Source organism: Chionomys nivalis, chromosome 15 (assembly GCF_950005125.1).
Source record: "Chionomys nivalis chromosome 15, mChiNiv1.1, whole genome shotgun sequence".
Classification (NCBI taxonomy): Eukaryota; Metazoa; Chordata; class Mammalia; order Rodentia; family Cricetidae; genus Chionomys; species Chionomys nivalis.
The window spans coordinates 60,803,979-60,830,428 of NC_080100.1; the positions used below are offsets into that span (position 1 = coordinate 60,803,979).

The window sequence follows — 26,450 nt, forward strand, 5'->3', positions numbered from 1 at the left end:
GGTTGAGAGCATCTTCAAATGGTTGAAGCAATATAGTGCAAAGAAAAAAGTCTAAAGATTCATTAAAAATAAGTTAATCAAACACTAATAAGAGCGTTTTGGTTAAACTCATGAAGTGCTGCTTTTAGACTCATAACCTATTCAACAAAATGCTGTTTTCCTATTTGCTCAATTTCAGCAAATGGAGACATTTCCTGATAATAAAATCCAACACATGAGCACCTAATTCAAGTCAACTTAACATACACATATCGGTTCTGGCAAGAGTCATGATCTCAGTCCTCCATCCACTGTTCTACTTAAGCAAATCACTCCATCCATACACAAATCACTTTCTAACCCCCTGCCAGCATTTCTAAATCAAAGTTCCTCTTAAGCCTGTTTTTCTCTCCTTCAGTTCATTTCACAGTGATATGCCCATGCAGCCACATCACCTTCCTAAAGAGTTCTGGAGACCAGTACGAATAAAAATCCACAGAGCTTAGAAAGAGGGGATTGCAATTTATTTGCTCGCTCATTTATTGTGTATCTACCATGTGCATGGCAGAGTTTAAAATTGTGGCCAATGGGCAATGAATCTCAAAATCTACCTGGGACATTTTGGAGGACTGGGTCAGGAAATTACTTGGCACAGATAAGGCAGCAGACTACGGCAGAGAAGGATGCTGAAGTTACCCGAGAGCAGGTAAGTTCCACCCTTCTCAGGCACATGCTCATCCCATCGCTGGTCCCCTTTCTTTTCACCATGTGTCTGACAAGTCAACTAAGGATAACTAGTAAACATTTAGAGTAACGACCACTGTACGTCTGCTCGAAGAAACACAAAAAGCATTACCAACCAAGAGGACTCGAATCCCTTAGCAGCCATTGTCAGACTCCAGTAGGCACTACCTGCGCACCAGGCAGAACGCTCTGGTGAGAATGTGATATTAAGAGATGGGTGCTCCAAAGGAAGAGGAGCTCTCTGAGTTTGGGGTCCACACAGTGTACTTTGAAAATCTAGAGACTGTCCTCTTTCCAGCCACTCACTTGTGTCACAGATCTCTGACTGAAAGCATCAACAAAAGCAAATCTGAACAATACATTCAGCTATTTATATTAATGAACTAGTACGGCCCCCTATTGTGTTTTGAGCTTTTATTTGAGGTGTACATGAGGTTTCTAGGGTGCACATGTAAAATCATATCATCCATTTAAAAGTTGTCTCCAAGAAAAATAAATTCCACATATACAACATTAATTGTAAAACATTGTATGACACAATGCTGTGACTACATTGCTTGGTACACAGTGGTCCAGTCCAGTCCATACTACACACTATTGACATTCAAATGACAACGTAAGTCACACAAAGAATCCTAAGAGCTTGCTTTAATATGTACTCCTGGGTCCTTATTCAGTACAGAACAGGCTTTTAAATTTCTGATTTTCAAGAATTTAGAACTGGCATATAAGAAAACCAGAGGATAACACTGTTCGTACATCCTGTGCTAAGTAATGGCAACTTCAGTTTTCTCTCTCGCAAAGCTGCTGCTTACTCTCTTCAGTCCCAGCAAGCAGCAGGTAGAATGTTATGCAACCACAGACACCTTATTTCATGAAAAGCCAATAATGGAAACTTCACTGATAATCAGTCATTCACATCGGAGAGATGTTCTCTTGAGAGATATGCCGCAGATATGTTAGCTAATGGGTATTTATAAACAAGGCCCTTAGCTATAAAGGAATTTGTTTCTTTAGGAATAAGTCCAATAATAATGTTCTGAAAGGCAATGTTATGATAAAGTTTTTTAAAAAACCATATAGGTCTTAACATTTTGTTAAATTCCTTCTGCAAGTAGGAAAAAATAAGAATTTCCTTTATGTAACAGAAATGCACTATGGCCACTGGAAAATTATAACGATGACAAAAAATAACAGTGAAATGTGTTCTGTAGGTAGAAAACAGGGAAATAGTTTCTTTTACAAAAATGAGAAACCTTGCCTTTTACAGTGGACCCAACATTCTGATGCTGTGAAGTTCCTGCGGGCTGAATGGAGAGCCTCCAGCCTCCTGACTGTCTTCCCTATTCTTATAGCTGGAGAAAGAAGCACCCCATCCGATCACATGGCAGGTGAGTACATGACTGAACTATGAGTCCCTAGGTGTCTCTGTTTCTTCCGTCGGGGAGAGGAGATGGGTTTTTCCTAGCCTTGCTCTAGAAAACAACACTGCCTGTTCGTCATTGTGCTACAAGATCTGTTCCCCAGATCCTTTAACGTGACTCCAGCATCAGAACGCAAAGTGAAATGTGCTTTGTTGTTTTGTTTTTAGAAACTGCCAAAACACAGGATGTTTTGTTTGTATTTTTCACATGACTTGGTCTACAGCATACCTTCCAGACACAGCCCCGGGCTATGTCTGTGCAGCTAGGCTGGACAGTTAGATGCAGACAGCAGAACAGGTCTGCACAACAGAGCCAGCAGCCATGATCTGGAGATGTGAGTCTCACCATGTGCGTGACATCAAGATGATCCAGGGCAACCCTGCACGACTACAATGGAAGTGGACTTTCCAATCTGCTGTGGTCTGGATGATCAAATTTTGGCTCTAAAGGTATAGTCTTTTTTACCCCACCCCCACCCCGCTTATCAGTTTCACTGACTATACAATGGAGAGAGAGAAAAAAAATGTTTTTAAAGGGATTCTTATTCTCTTTCTTAAGGAAATTTAGAGAATTTAACAACTGTTGGCCTCTGGCTAATCCCCAAGCTAAAGTCTTTTTCCAGCTTCGCCTACATCTTGACCCCTCATGGCAAATATTTTAGGCAGTCTATTTATAAAGTTCATCACTTCCCCTGTTACTTCATCTTCAGAAATGCCAATAATTTAGAATCTAGAATGGTGCAGCTGGTCTCATAAACTTGGGAAGGGAAAATTCTATGGAATGGCTAATTCTCCTGTTATAAATTAAGAAGTCATTTTATTTTCTTCCAAATTCTGCAGTTAAAGGGAAGTAATACTACTGTCCTAAACGTATTTCATTTTATGGTTCAAAGATGCTTCAACATTTTTTTTTTCTGATGCTTCAACATTTTAGAGATCTTGAAAGATCTATTAACAAAGTACTTAACTCTGCCTTTGTATTCTAATTTGTCACTTTAAAAAAAATACTGATTCATAGACTTATCTGAGATCAATGCATTTAGAATTGTAGTTCCTGAGAGTGCTTTTTTCTTTTAATGCGCATTGATGTTTAGCCTTCAGGAACGTCTATATGAGAGAATGGGATCCACTGAACTTGAGTTACAGCCATGTAACTGCCATGCAGGTGCTGGGAATCAAACCTGGGTATTCTGGAAGATTAGCCAGTGCCCTTAACAGCTGAGCTATCTCTCCAGCCCTGGATCTGAAGATTCGTAAGAGCTTTCCCAGGTAGCCAGACATGAAGTTGGCTCTGAAATCTTTAGTATTACCTTGCTTAGGAAGACAGCAGCTGATGGCTGGCATGGTTTTGCAGTATCTCCCCAGAACGGCGAAAGTCATTAGTCTATTCATTTGTGAGCTGATGCACCTGGAAGAGTTTTTCAGCTTATGTATGTGATGTGAGATACAGTCGACCTGGACAGTGTCACGGATTCTGAATGGACTTGTAAGTGACAAGGATGGAAAGCCCTGACTTTCTCCGTAGAGTCCTAATGAGTATGCCCCTTGCTGCACAGCCAGCCACAGGACCTGTCAGTCGCTTCAGAATGAATTGTTTTCAGTTGGATCATATTGAATCTTTGGGGGATTTCCAACAATATTAAAAAATAAATCTTATCTTAGGATATTTACCAATTTGTAAATCGCTAATAATACAGTAATTTGATTTCAGGCTGTATACTTAATTTGTTCAAGGAGATGACTTCCTGATTACATATATGATATTAATGTATCATCTACCTGAGATCAAATTCACTACCTTTTATGTTCTCCAAAAAAGACATAACATGTTCTCAGTCTTTTAAAAGTAGTTTAATTCTCTACTACAGTCTCGGAGAAATGCAGCCATCAGGGGGTGCTACTGAACTCCTCACTTCTCTCCCAGTCATAACTGGATTTATATAATGGGTATCTTGTATCTTGTGTGTGGTGGCGATATTTTGTGGTAGGTGGAACCAAAAGCTGGGATTTTGCTCCACTGTATATGGCAACCAGCCCGTCTTAACTCCAAACAGGTCTGTTTTGTGGTAATATTGTAACACAATAAAACATTTCGGTGTAAACTTGTTGTGAAATCTTTTCATTTGACCTACACAACATGATCATGTTTGTATGTTTACATGTGTGTGCTTACATACTTTTTTATATTTGGTAATATGTATTAAGCAAGTCCAGTTCATCAGATTCGATGTATCTTTTAAAGCCATAGTTTGCTGTTAAAGATTTATTCCCACCCATGAAGTCTCCTCATTATCCCTGCACAAACCTGTTCTGAACAAGGATGACATCATAGACACGCTAACATTGAAGGGGGAAGCTCGCAAGGCCTCAACCCTCTGCAGAGGACCTGAGGCAACTAAGGAATGCTGAGAGCAAGAGAAAAGATCTTCCCTAGGGAGGAGCACACCAACTGATTATCCAATGCCAAAGTGCACAGAGTGAGCACAGTGTATTTATATATCTAGGAATAGGGAGCCGACTAATAGTAATATAATATGTAATACATCTCAATAGTGAAAAAAAAAAGAGGCCAAGAATTTGAAAGATAGCAAGAACATGTACATGAGAGGTTTCAGAGGGAGAAAAGGAAAGGGGGAAATAAAAAGCTATACTAAAATCTCAAAAAGTTAAAAAGAATATCTAGCATTAAGAAATTGAATTAACTTTAAAAAAGGAGATGCTCCCTTCCATCAGCATATTTTCAATAGCTTTCTTTTAAATTACACAAGATTCCTTTCCCCAAAGATAAGATATCCTTTATTTATTTCTTTAGAACAGGAAAGAAAAAGGAAAATGTTGGCTGAAGCTTTTTTTTTTTTAAATTACTTTTGTATGAGATAAAAGTTGCGTTTCTTTCTATAAAGAATCCTTGGGGCATCTCTCTGTTGGTGCTCCTCTCTCTTATTCATAACCTGTTCTATATCCTTTGACGACGCAGGGATTGCAGAGGAGGACCAGGCTCGGCATCCTTCCTTTCAGCTGTGTCTAGGAAATAGGGCATGAGTGGGAGGCGAGGAGCCAGTCCTCCAAGTTAGCTGCAGATCCCAACAGGGAGGTTTTGTGGCATACCAGAGAATGGAAAGGGGATTAACCTAGCTTGGCCTACTTCTGGTCCTTCTTCACAGTTTCATTAGTTCCCTGAAATTTCAAATGAAACCAAAGTCCTAGGCAAGGCCCGAGCAGTTTTCCAAAATGGAAAAGCATAATTGAGAATATGGCCTGCCATGAAAACCACGAGAAATCCTTTGCTTTCTCAGGGGGCACTAGCTGCCCACACTCCCTCTTCCAGGATACCGCCAGGGCTTGGTTTCATCTTTTAAATCCCACATTAGGTGTCTCTTTCTCTACAGAAGACTACCCTCAGAGAAAGCGTTGAATACTTCATCACATCAGCACTGACTTCACTTTTCATGTAACCTGCACTACAGTGTTGAGCACATCAAATTTATAACTTCACTTGGCATTTTCATTTGCGTATGAGATTGACTTTCTCAGGGGCAGAGTTGTCATCGGCCGCATCTGTATCTCTAATACCCCACTAACCTCTGAATGCACAGACTGACCAAGATGTTCAAAGTTGGCATTTATGAGCAAGTGCTGAAGAATTCAATTTTAAGGGCAGAGCCCAAATGACCATGTTTATTTTTTTTTATGTAAATCTCAGAATGGAAAGCGTTGCATGCCTATGCTTAAAATCCACATTTATCCTTTAACTAGGAATTCTTAAGCCAGTCTTTACATGAAAAGCACCCAAGCAGCTTTCCAAACCCACAATGCCCAGATGGCAGCTCAGCTTAATCCAAATCTGGAGGTGGGATCTGAGTATCACATGTTTTAAAAGCTTCTCATCTAGTCAAGGTTGAAACCCTATTACTTAAATGAACTATACAAGGAAAACTCAATGTTCTGCCTTTGTTACTTAACATACATCCGAGGTTAACTCTGTCACAGATATTTTAAATGACTCTGTTTGTGAGGAATTGTTGGTTTTATTCCCTGAATGGTTAAACGTTATGAAAACACTTTTAAAAGGGCAGTATTAATGCATATCTCAGTCGGCTTCTGGAAGTATTACTAATAACACAAATATCTTTTATAAACTTTTCCAACATCATGGCTATCTTCTCAAGCTTCAAATAATGTAAGACATTTATGATAAATACCTATTTTCTATATATTTAAAATTCAAATACAGTATAAAAATAGATTTGATGCTCCATGGCATCTTAAGAGTGTCTATTATAGTTGGAAAGTTCTAAAAAAGATGAAGTCAAATCATATACCCCAAATTGTGTTAGGAAACAGAGGCAACTACATGCCTTGGTGGTTTTGTTGTGAAGAGTGAGTGCTGACCAGAGAGGCAGTACCACACAGAAGGCCCAGTTCCTCTTGTCAGCAGGCACCAGAGTGATGGAGGAGGCTATTTATTCCTGTAGCAAGTTAATCCCAAATAATACACAATAGCCAAAAGACATTTCTAATCAAAGCATCCTAAAATACAAAGGACCTAGGTTATTTGGTGTTTTCATGGTAATCCAAACAAGCACTCCTTTCTCTTCAGTACAGAAACAAAGGAGAATCAAATGTAGTTGCTAATGGGGGATGTGGGAATCTGGCAGGCAATACATGGCATTAAAAGTATGGTAGCTATTAATTATGAGTCCCAAGCTCATACATTTGGTATTTTCAAGATATCTGAGTGCCACTTGACCTCTACCAGGCTCTGTCCTCGCTTCCATTCAAAATTATGACAATACTTTGCAAAGAAACTCTGTGAGAGGAAAGAAAATTAATACTGTTCCCTCACAATGAAAAACAAAACAAAATCTAAACAGGCTCCTTTTCCATTTTTAAAGCTCCTTTATTGAGCCCAGAAATACTTCTTTTAAAATAAAAAGCCACATTTGATGAATAAAGTATATGCATTAGCTTTTATATATAGCAGCGCCTATCTTAAGCCATCACTTTGTCTCAAATCTAACACTGGTTTCAGGATTTTGAACTACAAAGAAAAACTTAGAAGGTATGCTTGAACTTGAACTTTCCAGAATATGTACCACACTAATTAAATTAACTAAATGATCGCTGAAGTTCATTTAAAATCCAGTAAAACTTTGTCTATTAACTTAAATCCCTAAATAAAAGCTATATAGATTACAGTAATTCCTACAAGTGAAGGTTAAAAGGGAAACAGCTCAATGGATAAAAAACAAAATAGAAATCAGCAGACAATGATGAAAAGCTGCTTGCTCACACCTTAGTTAGCTTCACACTATGACCGGAAAGTGCACATTACAAACAGTAATACGATACTACTTGCAAAAAGAGGCCTATCAAATATTTAGTAATTTTCTCCCTTTAGATTAACAATAAAGAATGATACATCCAACTAATGCTTTTCTCTCTTCTGTTCAGAAAGAACACAAACATATGTATTATGTTATTCTCGAATTACCAAATACTTTTCCCTAACCACGCATGGAAAATTCAGAAGGAATAGTTGAGTCCTTCCTTGTTACCTAACAGATATGGTGTGTGTAGGGTCTTACTTAGCTCAGTGTGGAAGAGAATAGACTCTGGAGAACATGTGGGGTGGAGGTTCATGCGTTGCCCTTACTGGGTAATTTTAGGTAAGTTACTTAAAGTGGTTTCGTCCCCATTTCTTCACCTGAATATGATAAATGTACAATATAGTAGAATGTATTAAGTTTTGAGGAATAAATAAGCAAATAAATTTACAACATTTTAAGATCCTATTACAGTTCCTAAGAGTAAGGTCTCCAAAATTGTCAGCGACTATATTTACTACCAACAACAACTGCAATACATGGTTCTCATAAATTAACAATGCAAACTGTTGACACATATCCTGAATGTTACGCGAGTTATTAGAGATATGTTGGGTAGGGACAGTGGAGAAAAGTAGAGGCAGAATTCCTAAGTCACAGTTGAAAGTATCAGTTATATTTATAGATCAGTCCTACTTCATACGACCAAGCCAACAAGTATTGAAAACCAACTGGGCAACATATGTCAGTGCAGATGGAAAAAAAATGCAACTGTCTTGCGTTCTTGAAAGAGAGCTGAGTGGAAAGCCTTCTGGTCACTGCTGTCCAGTGCACCATTATCTGTGCAGCAAGATTCTTTGATGCATGTATGCAATGGGAGAGACTTTGATAACTTTCTTACTCTATGAATAATACATATTTTGGGGACAGTTTCATAAAATGATCTATCTTTGCTCTAAAAAGACACATGACTAAGCAAATGCAAATAAAGTATCACATCCTAACCACAAAGAAAGGTATCCCTATCCCCATTGGAATGACCATCTTCACATCTTTTTAAAAGGTTGAGGACTCATCCTTGTTGGAACTTGAAGCAACTCACAAAACTCTAAGTGTTTTTAAGATGAAATGCTTCCAAAGCTCATCTCCCCAGTAACCAGAAAGAAATTTACATTGGAAAGTATATTTGCTTTAGTTTTTAAAAATCAAGTAAGATTAGAAATCGGATTACTGCTTTATAAGGAAGGCATTAATTTTTCAAAGAAAGGCTTATCTCTTTTGGAAAATGCAGTATTTCACAAGGCAAAACCTATTTGTGAGTATTCAACTTCTGTGAATCATGTTAAAAGGAGTAAACTTTTTCTCCTTAATGACATTTAAGATTGTTTCTATGCAGTGAGTGACGTGTAGAAGATTTTAGGATTAACAATTCGGGATGACTAAATTTGCACATGGAGTTTGGTCTTGAAATAATTTTGTTTTTCAGACTGAATCAAGATGAAAGATTGTAGTTAGCCTGCATCCACACAACCCCTTCCTCAACACCAGCAGTAGGTCGTCAGGCTAGTCTACCCTCAGGTCTCCATCCCATTGTCAACAGGTGTGGAGAAAGACGGTAGGACTCAGTGCAAGTAGTCTCATTAGCTTCCTGTGATTCTCACCTCTCTGTGCCAACACAAATATCAGGGCCACCAAAATCCCCCAAATGCAAGCACCCACAAATTAATTAGAGATTAAGTGATATGTACAACTATGGATAAATTAAAATGTTAGAAGGGAAAAACAAATGACTCACGTGACAGGGTCTTGCTCTGTAGCCCAGGGTGACCTTGAAATTGAGATCCTTTGCCTCACCTCTGAATAGCATGCATGTGTCACTGTGCCCAGCTTTTATGATTCACCTCAAATATATGTGCTTGCTCACCAAAAACATTATACAATCAATTTAGGATAGACTTGTACACATCATCATTTTAAAAATGTTATACTAGGATTCCTTTTACTTTAAGAATTGAGAAAACGTAACAGTTGTGTAGTTTAATTCTACAGAGATAATTTAGCAATTAATTTATATGCTGCACCAGCAGTGCCATGAGTTCCAACTGTAAGTTATTTTCTTGTTAAAATGTGCAAAACTGTTTTAAAACATTGTAGTTTATACTGCATGAGTTATCCATGGAATGGAGTCAGTTTTGTGATATACAAGACTTCTGACACAGTATACCTGAAGTGTACTTTCTAAAATTTCCTGTGCAAGAGACCTAGAGCTAGCTTTTCTAAATATGTATTTTATCAACACATATCTATATTATCATTCCTTTATACAGTTTTAATCTGTACTTTTAGGTCATGTAAATTTTAAAGTTTGATTTCCCTCAGATTAGAGTTGTTACTCAAGTCAGATATTATTTTAATAACTTAAAGTTAGCATTCAAGCTACATTGAGTGTTTAATTATGAAATATACTTAGTATTGCAAACTCTTTAAAAATGTAAATATGTCTAGAAATTATTTGCATATGAATGTATATGTAGCATATACACTTAAAACCCTTTTATATAATTAAGTTCATTAATTTAGGAATGTACACAATGCCCATTACTCAAGTTTTAAGAATTTATATGAAAGTAGAGAAATTATTTTTGATAAAGACTACATAAATCTGAAATTCTTTTATAAAGGATGAAGGTAAAAATCCTTAATGAACAAGAGTTGTACTCAGAAAAAGATTGCTTATTATATATTTAAAATGTGAGCGTAGATAAAACAAAATATCACAATGGTCTTTGCAAGATGAGTCTCTCTAAAGTTGGGAATTTATCTGATAGTTTAACTACTTGAGATTAATTTAATGATGTTATCTGTTAGATTAAACAGTTGGTATTTATTACTGTCTCTTTATTATTCTATCAAAGAATAATTTAAACAAACCTATTACTTATTAGAATTGTAGACCCAAGTCTAGTATGTGAGTAGATTTGTATTTAGTTATGCAGGAAATAACATAATTGGAAATTTGATAATTTTGCCAAAATCATCTTTGGTTTATTTGAAACATTCCTATTAATATCTCCTCTTACATTTAATCATTAAAGATATTTGTGGACTTCTAAGATTTTCTTTTTAATAGAAAGTAAATATTTGTTTAAAAAAATGTCTGGAAGAAAGCCTTTAGTCTAGTCTAAAAGTTTCTTAGAAATCTTACTGGATGAGTACAATAAAACTAGGGCAATGCATATATTCTCAGTTACTCTTTAAAAAACCCTGCAAAAGTGACTCTAGTGGCATGTTCTGACACATTCTTCTCATAAAGCGAGCCCTGTGTGTGACAGGGGGACAGATTGTGTGCATCTGCTGGGAGCCAGCCAGATGACAGTGGAGAAACGCACATGGATACCTTGGCACAGCAAATAAAAAATGGAGAAAAAAAGACCTGGAAGAGAAAGTGCTCAACTTTAATTGAAACATTCTTTCCAACATGATGAACATCGTCCAACCACTTCTTGTAGCCTGTCAATTTTACATGTACAAATGTGCTTTAAAAAGGATCCTTTATAAATTAGTGCCATTTCGTCCTTTCGTAGTACTAAATATTGACTCTGGCATTGGATTACTTATTAAAATTATGTTAAATGTAATAAGCACAAGGGTTACGAAAGACACATAGTGGTTTGTTATAGGAACATTGAACTTCAAAAAGCCTTTCAGGTTCAAGTGAAAATTTTAATATCTGAGTTAAGTTTTTAAATTGTGTGCGTATTATACTGTCAAGTGCCAAGGATGCCTGCACTCAAATATTCAGTAAATGTGACTATTGTAAGTGGTGCTGTAATATTCCATCTTACGCTGATCAACCCCAGTATTGTTTGAACAGTTGGCTCAATGGCAGAAGAGAACTCCATACACACAAACAAACGCATCGCTAGCAATAAATCATATCTGGAAGTTCTCTTGGATGCTCTGATTACAATGAAAATTTATTCTATACAGTATACAATGCAAATTTTAAACTGGAGACAAAGTTGTTTAATAGATTAGGAGTCTGACTGAAGCAGCTGCAGTCAAAAAAAAATCCTGGTGATTAACAGCCATTTTCCAGTAATCATAACCCTGGAAAGGGCTACTAAGCAGGGGGAGGGGGTTGCAGATGGGAATAATTCTCTAAGCCCATATGCCTTAGAGGGCTCCATCATCTTCATGCAGACTTATTATTATTATTATTATTTTTAAATTAAAGCTTTTAGAAGCGTCCTTGATTGCAGTGTTGGGAGCTGTCCATGCTGTTTTACCACAGGGAAGTCCACTCTGCAAGTCTTCCTTGCGCTGAGCACTCTTTTATCCAGGCATTAAAACAAGGTTAGGAAAGAAAGCTGAAATGCAAGGTGCACACCAGAGGGTCATTATTCAAAAGCGGGAGAACTGTTTCAAGCAGACGTAACTCCTTTGGCTATATATACTGGGAAGGCTTTGTCAACAGTACCTACTATCAAAATACGATGTTTTTGAGAAAATAAGTGAATACTAAAACAACAAAAGAGGGCAAGCAGTTTCTTGCACCAGAAATATTCGGAGATTTATCAAAATTTCCTAAATGTGACTTTTATATGTCAAATGCTAAAGTCCTTGGTAAAATTCTGCATTTTCTGTGCTTTATATTTCTTCTCACATGAGTCAAAATACCTAAATTAAGTTCATTTGTTAATTGTCTTAAAGTAGGTAAACTGTATTAAGAATTAATAGTCACTCAAGGAAATAATAATAGTAGAAATGTATTTACTTATCTTTAACCAGTCAAATAAAAGTACATTTCATCTTTATGAGTAAACATTTATTCACCAGGTTCTATATGATAAATACTATCTGTAAGCATGCTTGGGAAAGAACATAAAGATGACTTCAATACTACTCGTTTATTCTTCGTAAAGAATTCTATTACCACACACAGCCAAATTATAAAGCAAGGTAAACAAATGCTGATAGAGTCCTAAAGGCAAGTGCTGGCTTAAACAAACGGAAAACTACAAAATTCTTAGAGCACCTTCAACTCTGTGCATCAGCCACTTTTTCTGGATTGAAATCCTATCGAAACCAGTACTGTTAAACAATAATCTATCTAAAGTCAAAACTTGCAATAAATGCCCTATATCAGTCAAGGATGAAGTTACTTTTATTCCTGTGGTCCCATTTTACGTTCTGAAAATAATATCTGATCTGTGAAGATTCTGGTTTTCCTGGAGGAAGAGGTATATTTTATTTAGTAGTCATTAAAGTTGACCCAACATAGAGTTCAGACAAAACATTTGACCTGACAGTAACTCAATGATCTAAAGATGTTGGTGGAAAAAAAAAGTAAAAAGCAAACAACAACAACAACAACAAAACCTATTCATTCAAACATTTCTGAGAGATCCTCATTAGTCAGATATAAAATTGTTAAAATAGAGTCATACTGCAGCAATTTAAAAATTACTGGGCATTCATTATATGTTTGCATAATGTTTCTATGCACAGGGCCTTCAAAGACCCTTCATGAGCTGTGTGTAATCGCTCCCATTTTACAGATGCTGACCTGGGGTTTTCTGGAGGTTAGATAACCGCTTTAAACTACAGCCAGTGAACTGCCAGACAGATTTTGAACCCAGTTGGGGCTGTTGCTCTACATCATCATGCTCCACACTTTATAGGCACACAATGTATGTAATGGCGCATGTGTGTAATTACGGAACAGCAAATAAGCATTGCAATAGGTTCTTTAAACGCTTTGTGTTTGCTTAAATGATTTTCTCTTTCTTTTGGATTCATCATCATTCCTCTCATGCTTCGTGCCTCTGATTAATCTGCTCTCGTTCACCTCCACTCTCTACTTCATAAACACATGTGTGCACACATGCACACACACCTGAGCTCTGACCAAAGGCTTCATAGAGTCTCACAGAAGCAGTTAAATTGTTTTAGCTTATACATAAATGTAGCCTCTTCTGAGAGCTCAAGAAAGTGTTCATTGTTGTTGTGAACATGCTGTCCACTGACTTTAAAACCACAGTAGTTTCTGACAGAGATACTATCTTATAGTCCTTACTTTTTCAAACTCAGTACACGGAACTCTTTTGTAACATAATATTGTCCTGTGTTGAACCACACCAGTGTATGAACCACACCAGTGCTTCAAGTGTAAGGAAATAAATTAACACCTGAATCTATTTTACAGTCACACATGGGTAGTCAAAGCAAGTTCAAAGTGCACGGGCTTCCACAATACCAAAAGATTGATTTTTCCGATAAGGATGATCAGACAGGGTCCAAAAAATAATAAATATTTAAAAAAGGGAAAAAAGGGTTAAGCGAGGAATTCTTAAGACTGTTTAAGTTATTAGATAAAAGAAGTAGATGGCTCCCAGTGCTCTCTCTCACTCTGGCCAGATCAAGAGACATTGTCGGTCTGTTTGGATCAATGAGCCACAAGCAACCAGCCCTAGGAACTGAGAAACTTAGGCAGGCCCTTGGAAATCTATGCACATCTCTATGGAAATTGTTCTTAGTTCATAAAAAGAGAGAAAAGTACAAGTGTGAGAGAAAAATGTAGGTAATGATTTCCTTAACCACTAACCTATACAAGCTTATCGGGCTTCCAATAAATCCGGTAAGTCAAATCCTGCACACTTTGGCTATTTCAAACAGCCAGGCTTGCTACTTTCGCTTAGTGAAGGAGAATAATACAGATGGAATTAGATCTGGATTTATACATTTCAATTTAGCAAATGTAAGAATTGTAACAAATGAAAGAACTGTAGAATTGTTTCAGGTGTTAACTAATTTCCTTTGTTAACTTAAACAGTTAACAAAGAAGGGAAGAGGATTACAATGTAGATTTTGTGTCCTTGATCACAGAAACCTTTACAAAAAGACCACCGGCTTAGGAAGTCTCCTCAAATACGGATGGAAATCAGGCACCTTGAAGAAGTTCTTGGTTAATATAGCTTAAAATCTCTAAAATGGTTGACCAGACTACCTGATAGAAGCAACTCTAAAGAGGTTAAGGTGTTGAAATCAAGAATAGTTTGCAAGATAGTATACTTTAAAATCTCCATACTGGAAACTTGACAGTGGGTAGACAATGTGTATCAGGGGAGGTGATTTAAACTTTCATACCATTTTGGACTATCCTAAGAAAACAAAGAAATCTCCTATTATATTTTAACTTAAATCAAAGTGAAAGGTTCACACAATTTTCAATGGGATGTCTAATTCTTAACACAATAAATATCATTTTTACTCCTGTTTATAGTTATAATATATGCATCAAAGTTCAACCTTTTTTCTCTTTTGTTAGAGGGCTTGGCCCACAGATATTCTCATCAGATTCTTCTTGGTTTTCTGAAAAGATGTATTACATAAATCTTTTAACACTTTGTTTAAAACGTGTATGTATTGATATTGACAGAAAAACAGTTGATCTTGATATTTAACTAAAATGAAAATAATCCGATTTATCTATTTTTAAAGGAACATAAAGTTATAGTTCTTTATTGGAATGGTCAGTCAATGTTATTTAGAAAATTAATAATTGGTTTAGTTTGTTACTGACTAAATTAAGATTTATACCCTGTTAGAACATTGTGAAAGCAATAATTTAGTTTAAAAATAAAAGTGGAACAAATATCTATTATGTGGCACCACTTTTTCCTGAAGGGTCCCATTTAATATTTCCAAAGGTGAAGGCTTGTTTTAGAAAGGTGTGCTGGCAATAATCAGACCCCACCTCTCACAAGTGAGAATTCACTACTCTGGCAGCTAGAAATTATTTTTAATAGGATTTAAAGAAAAGAAACCCATTGGTAAGTGTTCAAAGTGTAACTAGCAATTAAAAGCTACTTTTAAACATTTGTTACTTTATGTGCCAAAGAGAAATAGAGTTTTCAGACCAGTTTCAAGGGTAAGGATCAGAAACACAGATATTTAGAAATCAACTTACTTAACATGATATTAGTAAAATTACCTACACATATGTTCCCTCTTGTACTCTGTATTTTGATCTAATCATTATTAAAAATGTTAATGGTTATCAATAAAAATCACAGCAACATCTCATATTGTGGTAGAGCATTGCTATTTCCTGACATGAGCAGAAATAAAGTCTTTGATGTTAGTTTGAATCACAAAATGATCTGGCCTGTCAGTAATCTCAGGCATAAGCTTCACTGAAAAGAAACATATTTTTTCTTGTACAACAACAAAAACTCCCACAGGTATCTGATCAGGCCTGCAAACACTACATAAGCAGGGAGTAAGGAAGCAGTCCCATTTTCTAACGCACACTTATTGTTTTATGCATTCTAAACTGCTATATGCGAACAAAAAGGAAACATACTGAATCCACATTGCAGTTCACATTGTAGTGATTTTAAGAGGCAGAGTTTGCAAGTTGAAGAAGGGAAACCTTGCGCGTGTCCTTTCCCAGAGCCACTGCTCAGGAAGGAGGCCCTCTGCCGTCAGCCTATGCTGGAGGAAAAGGACATGACTTAGGACTGAAATCACTCTGAGACAGAGGAGGGGAGCGTATGGTGTGGTGCTGTGCACTGTATCTGGTCTGCAGCCAGAAACTTTTCAATTTTTAGCCTGGTTGCCAGTACCTGCCCTGCACACACAAGAACAAAAATATACCAGCTCTACCTCAGGAACTGTGTGGATGTTAAAAAGAATTAAAAGAGAGTTTATTTCCCTTTCTTTATCCTGAGTGTAATTACTGTTTTTAAAAAAGAAAGAGCTGAAACTATAGTAACTGGAGGCTTCCATTTTTTTTCCTTTTTAAACTCCTCAAACTACCTTCCCACAAAGGCATTTAAGTCAAACTGTACATTTACAGACTCACCTACACGATGGATATAACTTAAAACATCTGCTTAGACACGTATGTTTTGTTCTGATATAAAAAGTGTGGCAATTTAAAGAAATATAGGGCCATTATATTCTTAAAATATGTGTTCTTCTGTGTGTGTTCATTCATTAAAGAGATCTTTGACTGCAATTAGGTAGTCGGTCCTATAAAGCCTTCCTTGTGTGACCATGATTTCTAAAAATAAAATGTTCCACTGAATATTTCAGCTAAATAACCACACCTTTAAAATTATTATTAAGAGATCCCAATCCGTCTTGTTGCATTAAAAAATAACATCTGCTTTCTAGAATAGAAATAGTTTGTTATATACCTTACACAAGGTCAACAATTAATTAGGAGATAAGAAATGGAAGTCAAGTTTATTACCTACCAGGAAAATTTCCTTATTTTCTCCTAGTTACTTATATTAACAAATATATTGTCTAATTTCATAAAAACTAAGCATGTTTAAGGCAAAGGTACCAACATTTAGGGTTTGGGGAATGGATGCTTTCTATTGTTACCATTTTAACTTGCTGAAAATGCTACAGATTTTTTTTTTAAATGTAGTTTTAGACTTGTTTCTTTTAAGCACTTCACATCCTCTAACAAAGGGTCATGCCTAACACTTAAAATTCAACATGCTAGAAGCCCACAATATCCTAAAACAAAGTGCAACGTCTTCGTATGTATGTTATCTATCACAGGATGCAGGAAGACAATCCGTGATGCTCAGGATGCAATCTGGGGAAAGAAGGCTCCCACTAGGGACTGCTTCAAAGGTCGCTTCCTTCAGTCACTAAAACAAGTTAAAGGGACTTTATTTAAATCATCACTGGAGACTCGCACTGTCATTCAGTAGGCAGGATGAACACCACTGCTTCATTCATTTCAAATTTTCTGCATTAAGAATTAATAAAGTCTCTCAAATGTGTACATTATTAAAGAGTACTGATTCCTACAGATTTTCTTTAAAATAAGTTTATTGCATTTATTACTTGTTATATCGCTGATTTCCTGTACAATGGCCTCAAAAAATATATTCATGTGTACTCTGAATTTTGTTTACAATGGTTGTATTTTAAAAATAAAATAAAGCCTGAGATTGGATTTCTGGAATAAAACAGCAATGTATAGCAGATATATAACAGTGACAGCAAATGTCACTTGTTTTGCCAATTAATCTAAACTGTAGACTTATATATCAGGGAGCATAAATTCCTTCCTCAGTATGAATGGGCCCTTTTTGCGCAGTGAGAGCAAGTAAGTGTAAAATAATATTATGTCATATTATCTTTCAATATTCTTACATTTTACTACGGTATTATTTGTCATGAACATTATGTTTCTTAACAGACAAAAAGAATATGGACACACTGGTGCTATCTGTATACTCTCCCAGTGGGGCTTGGGAATATCTGTCTCAGCACCCTTTATCTTTATGTCTTCGTACTGCACACAATATGATAATTGTCAAAATTATCTAAGTATACTTCAGAGTTGTGAGCATGAACACTGGAAATGTCAGTTTTGTTGTTTCATGGTCCTCTACGCTGAAGCACTGGACATTAAACCAGCAACAGGAGCTGGTTTTCAGGGGAGAAGAATCTTGATGGTTTCCTTTGCTCACTAACTAGAACAAATCATTCCATTTCTCACGCGCCATTCTCTTACATACCGCATGTTCACTTCAATTCTCCAGGGGAAGCAATACGGCTCCTGTGGGAAAGGCCCACCCCTTCCTAGATGTTTGCTTCCCTAAATGAAAGGAGCACACCCCCTTACATTCTTTGAACATTTTCCAACAAGCAAAGAATTGTAATAACACTGTATCACTAACTAAAACAAAATAATCCATAAGCAAAATTTGCTAATATTCTGTGTATTTTTAAAGCAGAACTCCCCCTCCCTTTCCCACCTCCTCCTTCTCTCTCTCTCTCTCTCTCTCTCTCTCTCTCTCTCTCTCTCTCTCTCTCTCTCTCTCTCTCTCGTGTGTGTGTGTGTGTGTGTAACAGAATTAACTAAACTCAGATCTAGCATTTACACTTTGGTTCTCCAAACAGTATTAGTGAATATGGTGTGTACACACGCACTGTGACAGCTAAGGAGCAGGCCCACAGATGCTACAAGCTTTTGAACTTGAATTTAGAACTATAAGGGGAATGTCCCCTTTCTTAACCGTATTAAAGGAAAAAAAAATCAAAAATTCAAATACAGTTGTCTTAGGTAGAATCAGAGTTGCCAGAAGTCACAGTTATGCAAGAATATTGCTAGTCTTTGCTCTGATTCTAAGGATGGAAAACTTGCTCTGAAGTTGATGTCCACTACTGTCTATCTCATGAAAGCACTTTGTGAGCCATGAGAAATTATGTCCAAATTAGCCTCCCTTCCATCACACAGAGCCATTTATTCCCTGATCAGGTTTTCCTATTGCTGTTTTAAGAGAAACAATACTCCACATTTGTGGAAGTTTGTGTACTAATCTTTACTCTTATTTTTAAAAATCTTTCCGATGCAGCATTCACATAAAAATTCACATGTGAATACATGGAGCTCACAAAAGTTGGGATCTCTTGAGGGAGTTTTTGCTTAAATGAAATGATGAATTCTTTTACCATCCTTTTATCGGCTTTTTGATGATGAACTCAGCTATATAATTTTCACGTCCACAAAATGGGAGGCCTACTATTTTTTTCATGTGCAATAATAGTGAATATAAGGAAAGGTTTCATGACTTGTAACTGAAGGCATAAACTTATTACACTTAGCAGAATGTTGTTAAAGTCAAAGTAAACCAATATGTGTCACAAGTCCAGAGATGAAACATCTCATTCACTACAGCATCCGATCTTATTATAGTAATGCACAGAAAATTAAACACATAAATATTAATTTTATGTATCACGGAATATGTAGGCAATGAAAACACAATGTTTACACTTATAGATGACTCATTAGTGTTTTATTGTGTGAAACACTAGGAGGCATCAGAAGGGTAAAAGGACTTCAATTTTAGAAGAAAGAAGAAATTACTGAAGTGTTGGATGTGTATGAAGTTTGAGTTCTAAAGATGCTACAGGTAAAACAAAATTATATGCTAACAAAGTCTCAAACCATTATATTTTGTCATAAAGAATGATGTTTATATAACATTTATAAAATAGACATTTATAACATATAAATTATTTCACCAATAAACACCCATAGAGAAACATTTTGGATGTATTGGTTCATAACTACATAACTATTCATTTTGATTAAGATTATACTTGGCAACCGAACAGCAAACATATTGGATATTGACAATTATGCATTTTCTGATCAATTGTTCAGTACCATGAGGGTGTTTTGTTTCTAGCCAATTCTGCTTTACATTCTACACAATTCTTCTGAAATAGCCTAATGCATTTAAGCTTTATGGTAACCTTCACACAACCAAGACTACTTGATGCCTGTTCATAGAGAATTGATGGAAATTAAAATTTAAGCAACAAGAAAGCACGCAAAGGAACGTACTTTCTTTTCCTGCACTATTGAAAGCCTATTACTTAAAAACCGAATTTTCCACTGTTGGAATTGCTCTTTATAACGACGAAGCAACAGGGCTGTGGCATACTTATCTAGCAATCCTCTGGAATCAGAGGGTCTCGCCGTTCCTCAGCAATCGGCTTTTATCTCTGCCCTATAAGAATAGCACGTGAACTGTGTAATCTGCCTTTTGTAAGGTGGACCCTGTTGATGCTTCGGTTTTGTAACTCGCCTCTGTAATCTGATTGGATTTCTCGAAGGTAACAGATCTCAGCAAAGAGTTAAGCTTCCCTGAATGAGTCCATGGGATCTAGGTATAGTACTGAGAATGAGGTCAGAGTCAGCTCTTCTTCTCCATGTAGCATACTGGCTAAGCATCAGAGACAGAAACGAAAGCCTCTCATTTGGTTCAAACCATTAGTCTACGTGTGTAAAAGAATGCTGTTCTAAGCTAGACATTCATTAGAGAAGCATTTTCTTAAAAGAAGCTATTTAAAAAGTTAAAAATTAATTAGTAATCCTTTTGCAGTCCACTTTGCGAACCTTAACTGCACGTTAAATTTCTCCACGTTGCTTTGAATCATGCCGTGAAAACCTTGGTTCTCTGCTTAATAACTATTTTTTGTTATGTAGTACAGTTATTACTGTAAAGCTGTTTCCCCATTTCTATCACTCTCTGAGATTTCATAGGCTAAAATATATTGCATAAAGTTGGGAAATAAAAACCACAAAATACACAGAAATAAACAAAAGAAAGTTTTAAAAGATAATGCTAACCTTTACCAAAGAGTGATATAGAATAGTTCTCTATTAAAGAAATTTATATACAATGAATAATTTATTAGAAATACATAATTGTATGCCATTCAGCTTATTCATTGAGTAAGGTGAAGGCCAAGGAGAAAACTGAAAAGGTATTTGAAATCTATAGAATATACTGTTTTTCAGGAATCAATTTTCAGGAATCATTAGTTACTTTCTTATAGGGATGAATAAATTCCCCAAAATTTTGTAAAATAAGCCTGTTTATAAAGAAAAAATGAGACAAGTTACAACAAGTCTTTGTGAGTGGTTTCCTCTGGTTATTTAGTGTCTGTGCCCCGGAAAGTTAAGGCCCATGATTAACTTTAAAGTTGTTTCTTATTATGATATGGCCATTTGTTACATCAACAAATATCAAAAAACATTGAGATGAAATAAATGGCATACCTTAGCATTATCCTCTGATACATTCACATGCACCACAACCAAGATGTAAATAGCGTAATTAATGAATGAAGTAAAATACTGTATTTAATAAGGCATATGAAAACTGCGCAACACATTCCAAAGCTGTGTAAATCATATTAATAAGAACAGCAATTTTTAAAAAAATAAAGTTCAACACAGCATGAAGCAAAGATAACTTCCAGCTATTGGCCCTTTTACTTGACTGGGAAATCAAATTTTAAACAAAAAAATTATGTGTAAAGTATGTTTTGATGAATACTTTTAGAATCAAGATTGGAATCTGATTCATGATTAAACATCTTATTCTTCAAGTAGTAGAAAACTCCTTGACTTAAGGAATTTTTTCCTAAGATAGGACATAGGGACATCTCATTTTACCTAGCATGCACTTGCTTTGGGACTACTTCTAAACTTAATGATTAATCCCATCCTTATACTAGAGGACGATAATGAGGTTTGTTGCCTGTATTTTCTATAATTGAATCAATAGGGGCACAAAACTCCACTTGTGCCATACTGATCCATACTGAACTGCTTTTTAAAACTAGTCCAAACTGACATTATTTTAAAAATTAAATGAGATAGTTTAGCTGTAAATTGAAAATTGCTGAGCCACTTAAGGCTAAAATTGGTATAACTACAAGGTTAAGCTTGGCTCACAGGTGGCCACATTTCATGTCCTAGCAAGTCTCCAGGGAGGGGAATTATTAATCCCCACATAAATATCTTTACTTTGTAACCACAATTTCATTGCAAGGTGCCACCGACAGAGAGCCTGTTCACTCTTTTGGACTGGCATGGAACCGCAACTAGAGTTTTCTTTACAGCGCATAGAAAACGTGTGCAGTCATCAAGTATTTCCTTAAACAGTTACTGTTAGAGTCACTATCAGATTAACAATAGTAAAACACACTTTGTGTCAAAGCAATGAATTCTCCACCGAGGACCAGTTACAGAACCGGCAGAGAGCCTGATTCTACTTACAGGATCAGCATTAACATACAAAGTATTTTTTATAGGACATCCGTTTCAAAAATGTGAGGGAAAGGCTTTCCGCAAAGAATGACTGTAGCATCTAGAATAGTACAAAATGGTTCAGGTAGGAAATTTCCCTTAAGAATTAGTGGCCTTACTCTGGAGAGGAAACAACATTAGCATTGAACTCAAACACTTGCATAATACATAATCATACAATAAACAATGTGCCCATCTCCGTAGACTTCCTTTATGGCTAACTTTGTCACTTAGTTTGGTAACTTTCATCCGAAGTCCAAACAGAAGGCAAGCTAAGGGACTTAGTCCTGTTTGTTTTTAAATAGCTTAGTATTTCCCTTGATCTAAACAACAGTGCACATGCTGAAATCCAAACACGAACTGTGAAATGCATAGACTACCATGGCCAGGGCACTGCTTCTGGTCCCCACCAATTAAGCTTTCTCAAGCCAGCACTTTGGTGAGGCAAGAGGATGCACAAAGGTGGCCTCTGGCAGGCAGCCCTGCTGGAGCTTAAAGCCATCCCGAGAACTAGTGGCTCAGAATCCCAACTCAGGGAAAATCAATCTTGGGGGCAACTCACAGGAATATCTTTCCACAGAGAACTAACTGCTAAATTTTAAGACATCTACTTCAAGGTCACAGAACAGTCTGTGAAATTCTAAAATCCACCAGGCTCCACGTTCTCCATCCTATCGAGCATACTAATGACGTGAACTAACTTCATGAAACTTTAAACAAACTGATTTGACAGGAACGAGTCAGATGTGATTTCAATAACGGATGACAAACAGATACTACTATCTAAAAAGTTACTTTCAGCCACACAAGGAAATCATAGAATCTAAAGAAAAGAATGCACAACAAGCCTCAACTTAAGCCTTCCAAAACAGAGTTGGGATAGACCCACTGCCTGGAGGAGGCTGGTGCAGATTTCAGAGACAATGCCCAGGCTATTTCTATTCTTTTCGAGAAATGTCAGAGGTACTTACATGAAGGAAGACTCGACCAGATTAGTCCTTGGAATATTTTCCTTTCTTAAAAGAGGAAGAGAGAAAGAGAAAAAAAATAACGATAATCTTTACTTCATCCAGCCTTGCAGTGCTTCTCCACCTGATTCAAAGCTGCAGGCACGGCGACCCACACAGAACCTTCAAAGTCAATCCAATAGCAGCCCGAAGATGTCTGGGTGTACGCGTGTGCTCAAGTGTCTGTGACTGCGAGCCGAGCGAGCAGAGAGCTGGAGACGAAGTGTGCGTGTATGCGCGCGGAGGGGGGGGCGAGGGGGAGGCGCGCACGGGATCGCGCATTCGCGCGCGCACTGAAGCCGCTGGAAGAGAAGGAGGAGAAAGAGGAGGAGGAAGGTGGAGGAAGCGAAGAAGGAGGAGGAGGAGAAAGTGGCTCTCTGTGGCCGGTGGGATTAAAAGTAGCCAGACTCGTCCAGAAAACTGCATCCAGGAAGGAAGTGACAGAAGACGAATGGAAAAAGGAGAGCAGCACACAGGCTTAGAAACGTCGCGTAAAAGAGCGGGCGGGGGGGGTAGGGAGTGTGGGGGGGATGTAAGGATACTGGGAGGGGACGCGGGGGTGGCAAGCAACACCGAGCACACGGGCTGGGGTTCTAAGCAGCACGTACGCGCCAGTGCGCACCCCCCCCCCCCATTTCATTTTATTCTTGCCTCTGCCTGCGCTGCCTTTTCCTTTCCGTTTCTCTATCCCTACGAGCCCAAACCGTTGCCTCTCCTCGCGAGCTGGGGAAATCATCAGTTTCACTCTTGCAAAAGGGGGGCGGGACTAGACCTCGCAGCATTTTAATAAAACAAACATACTGCAGCTCCCTCCTCACCCCTCCAGTCTCAACTAGATTGATAAATTACTCCACTACACTACTTTAATTATGTATATGGTATGCAGAATAAATCACTGAACATCAGTACCTCAATCAAGCACTTTTAAATGATAATTGCATCTTGGTGAATCAATCTTTCCATTCCTGACATTTTGCTAATTTTAGTTTTACGGTGGGGTAATGGCACATGCCATACGCAAACCTAATGACAATTCTTTATTGCATGAAAGGGAAGACAACACGGGGAGCGGCGGCTCCCTGCCTCTGTCCCCGACGCTGCGGAGGACGCTTGGAGGGGACGCTCGACCGCCGCGCGCTTGCTCCCCCGGGAGACTGCGAGCCAGCCAGCAGGAAAGTCCTTCTGAAGTCGGGATCTTCCCTCTGACCAATAGGAGCGCGACCCTAAGAGCTGCTCTAGTGACTCCCCCCTCCCCGCTTTGGATTCGCGGTAGCCACTTCATTCTTGCTCCGGTCCGCGCGCGCCTCGGTTACTCACGCGTAAAAGCCACGATCCAGGATGTCTGCTAGTCTCGATCCCAGTGTGCGCTTCCTGCCCTCCCAGACTGTACAAAGCTTTTGGTCTTGAGACCTCGAGAGGTAGGCTAGAAAGTGAGCCGAAAGGATTCTCCGATATTAGTAATAAAATAATTACAAGTATTTAAAATCTCGACTTTATCGCAAGGCCATGAACTTTCGAATCAGTCTGAACATATTTACCGAGGGGGACAGATTCCTCGGACAACCCCCTCTACTTCCCTCAAGCGTCTCCTCCACACCTAACTGGACTTTATCCAGGTCATTAACATGTAAACCAAACCAACTTCCCAAACGCATTAGGCTACCCTGGCTGATAGCGGATGACTTCACTTATCCTGAAGAGTTTCAGCTGCACAGGAAGTAGCAACAGAGACTGATAAGAATACTTATGTTAAGGGTTAAGACTGCTCGATATTTTTCCATAGCGAAAACATAGGTTAACAAACAACTGATACTTAGGAAAGAAGGAATTGGGTTCGTCCCTACCCTAGTCAACTACACTACACTCAAAAAACTAAAGATGAAATGTACCAACTGGTACCACACACACACACACACACACACCAAAGCAAACAAACAAACAAGACAAGATTGCATGCCGGGGTAGGGTCGATTTTTTAAACATTCAAAACAAATTAATTTTTTTTAATATTTTGACTGGAGGAAGAGAAAGCTCACAGAGGACCATAACACAGAAAATACAAGATATACAACGGTAGCACGGTGAAATAGCTAGCTAACTAAAGGTATTTTCTAAAAAAAAAAAAAAAACCTCACAAAACAAAACAAAAAGGAACAACCAAAAACCCTCCTCTCAAAAAACCGTCCTTTCAACACTGTGTGTTTAACCCTAGGAGGCTGCATTTCCTGGTAAGTTCTTCTGCAGGCCTGCTGAGGACTGTTTTAACTGCAGGAGGACAATGTGGGCTCAAAAGGCCTCCCATCTCACTGTGCAGGCTGTTTGAAGCCCCTGGCTTCTCTATAAGAGTGGGCTTCAACATCTAGACACCCCCAAAGGCTACACTTGAAAGTTAAGCTACATCTGAACTATCTTCAAGTGTATGGCTCCTTACAGTGTGACTATTAATTAGTAGAGTTACTTTTATCCCAGGAAAGCATGACAAACTGTCACAAAGTGGAACATAGTGGCTTTTTGTTTGTTGTTTTTGCAAATTAGTACCTATACTCTACTGTGCTTGCCATTCATATAGCAAGTGTGTGACTATCATGAGTATGGCAAAGCCTCTTTAAAGGTACAGCCTCTGATGTTTAAGGATGCTCAATCCTGAGGCGGATCTAGACAGGGTGATGTAAATGAAAATTTAGATCATTTCTGAGGTTTCCAGAGATCCTCACTGAACAAACCATATGAAGGACCATGGGAATGTACTGCTGTAGTACTTTAAATTAATGTAATGAACTGAAATGGCCTATGTTACAGAACAAAGTAGATACACTCAATACATGAATTTCAATTATGCTATTATAGTTCATTATAGAGGATATTTCTACTTATCACAGTCTATTTCAGTTTTAGATTTATTTTCCTTCAAAATGAAACTTTTATTTGACCCTTTTACATGTCAAAGAGTTATTTAATAATAAATATTATAACAAATTCATATTTATCAACAATAGGGTAAACACTCAAAAAACGCTAAGCTGAAGCGAGGATGATTTGAAACTTTAGGGCTGGAAGGTTTCAAACTTTAGGGCTGGAATATAAGATTTCCCCTCTCAGTATATTTAGCTTCTTAATTATGTGTGACCTATGTTAATACTAGCATTAGGTACCTTCCCAGAAGCCTGTGTAACTCAAGGGGAAGGGAAGAAGTTGCATGAAAATAAGCAGTAGATGGTTACCTGAGCTTTAAAATCAGTTAGTGGTAATCCATGAGGTGGTTGATCCAGAGTGTATTTGTCTTTAAATCACCTCAGACTTGCTCTATATATATATATATATAT

At 37.4% G+C, this 26,450-nt stretch overlaps 2 protein-coding genes across 12 annotated transcripts in view; one reads left to right on the plus strand and one right to left on the minus strand.

The window, feature by feature from the left end:
* Mef2c (myocyte enhancer factor 2C) overlaps positions 1–26,450 on the minus strand; it is a 170,097-nt gene that overhangs the window by 125,588 nt on the left and 18,059 nt on the right. For 2 of the 11 annotated variants that reach the window (XM_057790154.1, XM_057790152.1), the window contains exon 1: positions 23,092–23,312. The exons of 8 other annotated variants lie outside the window; for them this stretch is intronic. The gene's annotated coding sequence lies outside the window, so the exon portion shown is untranslated. Of the gene's footprint in view, positions 1–23,091; positions 23,313–24,444; positions 24,626–26,450 lie in introns of those variants that run through there. One more of the 11 variants, XM_057790155.1, reaches the window with a different exon arrangement.
* LOC130887213 (uncharacterized) lies at positions 566–24,450 on the plus strand. The gene is made up of 4 exons (XM_057789514.1): positions 566–685; positions 1,994–2,114; positions 23,202–23,618; positions 24,179–24,450. The coding sequence occupies exons 1-4, from the start codon at positions 566–568 to the stop codon at positions 24,331–24,333; spliced, it is 813 nt and encodes a 270-aa protein (XP_057645497.1). The 3' UTR covers positions 24,334–24,450.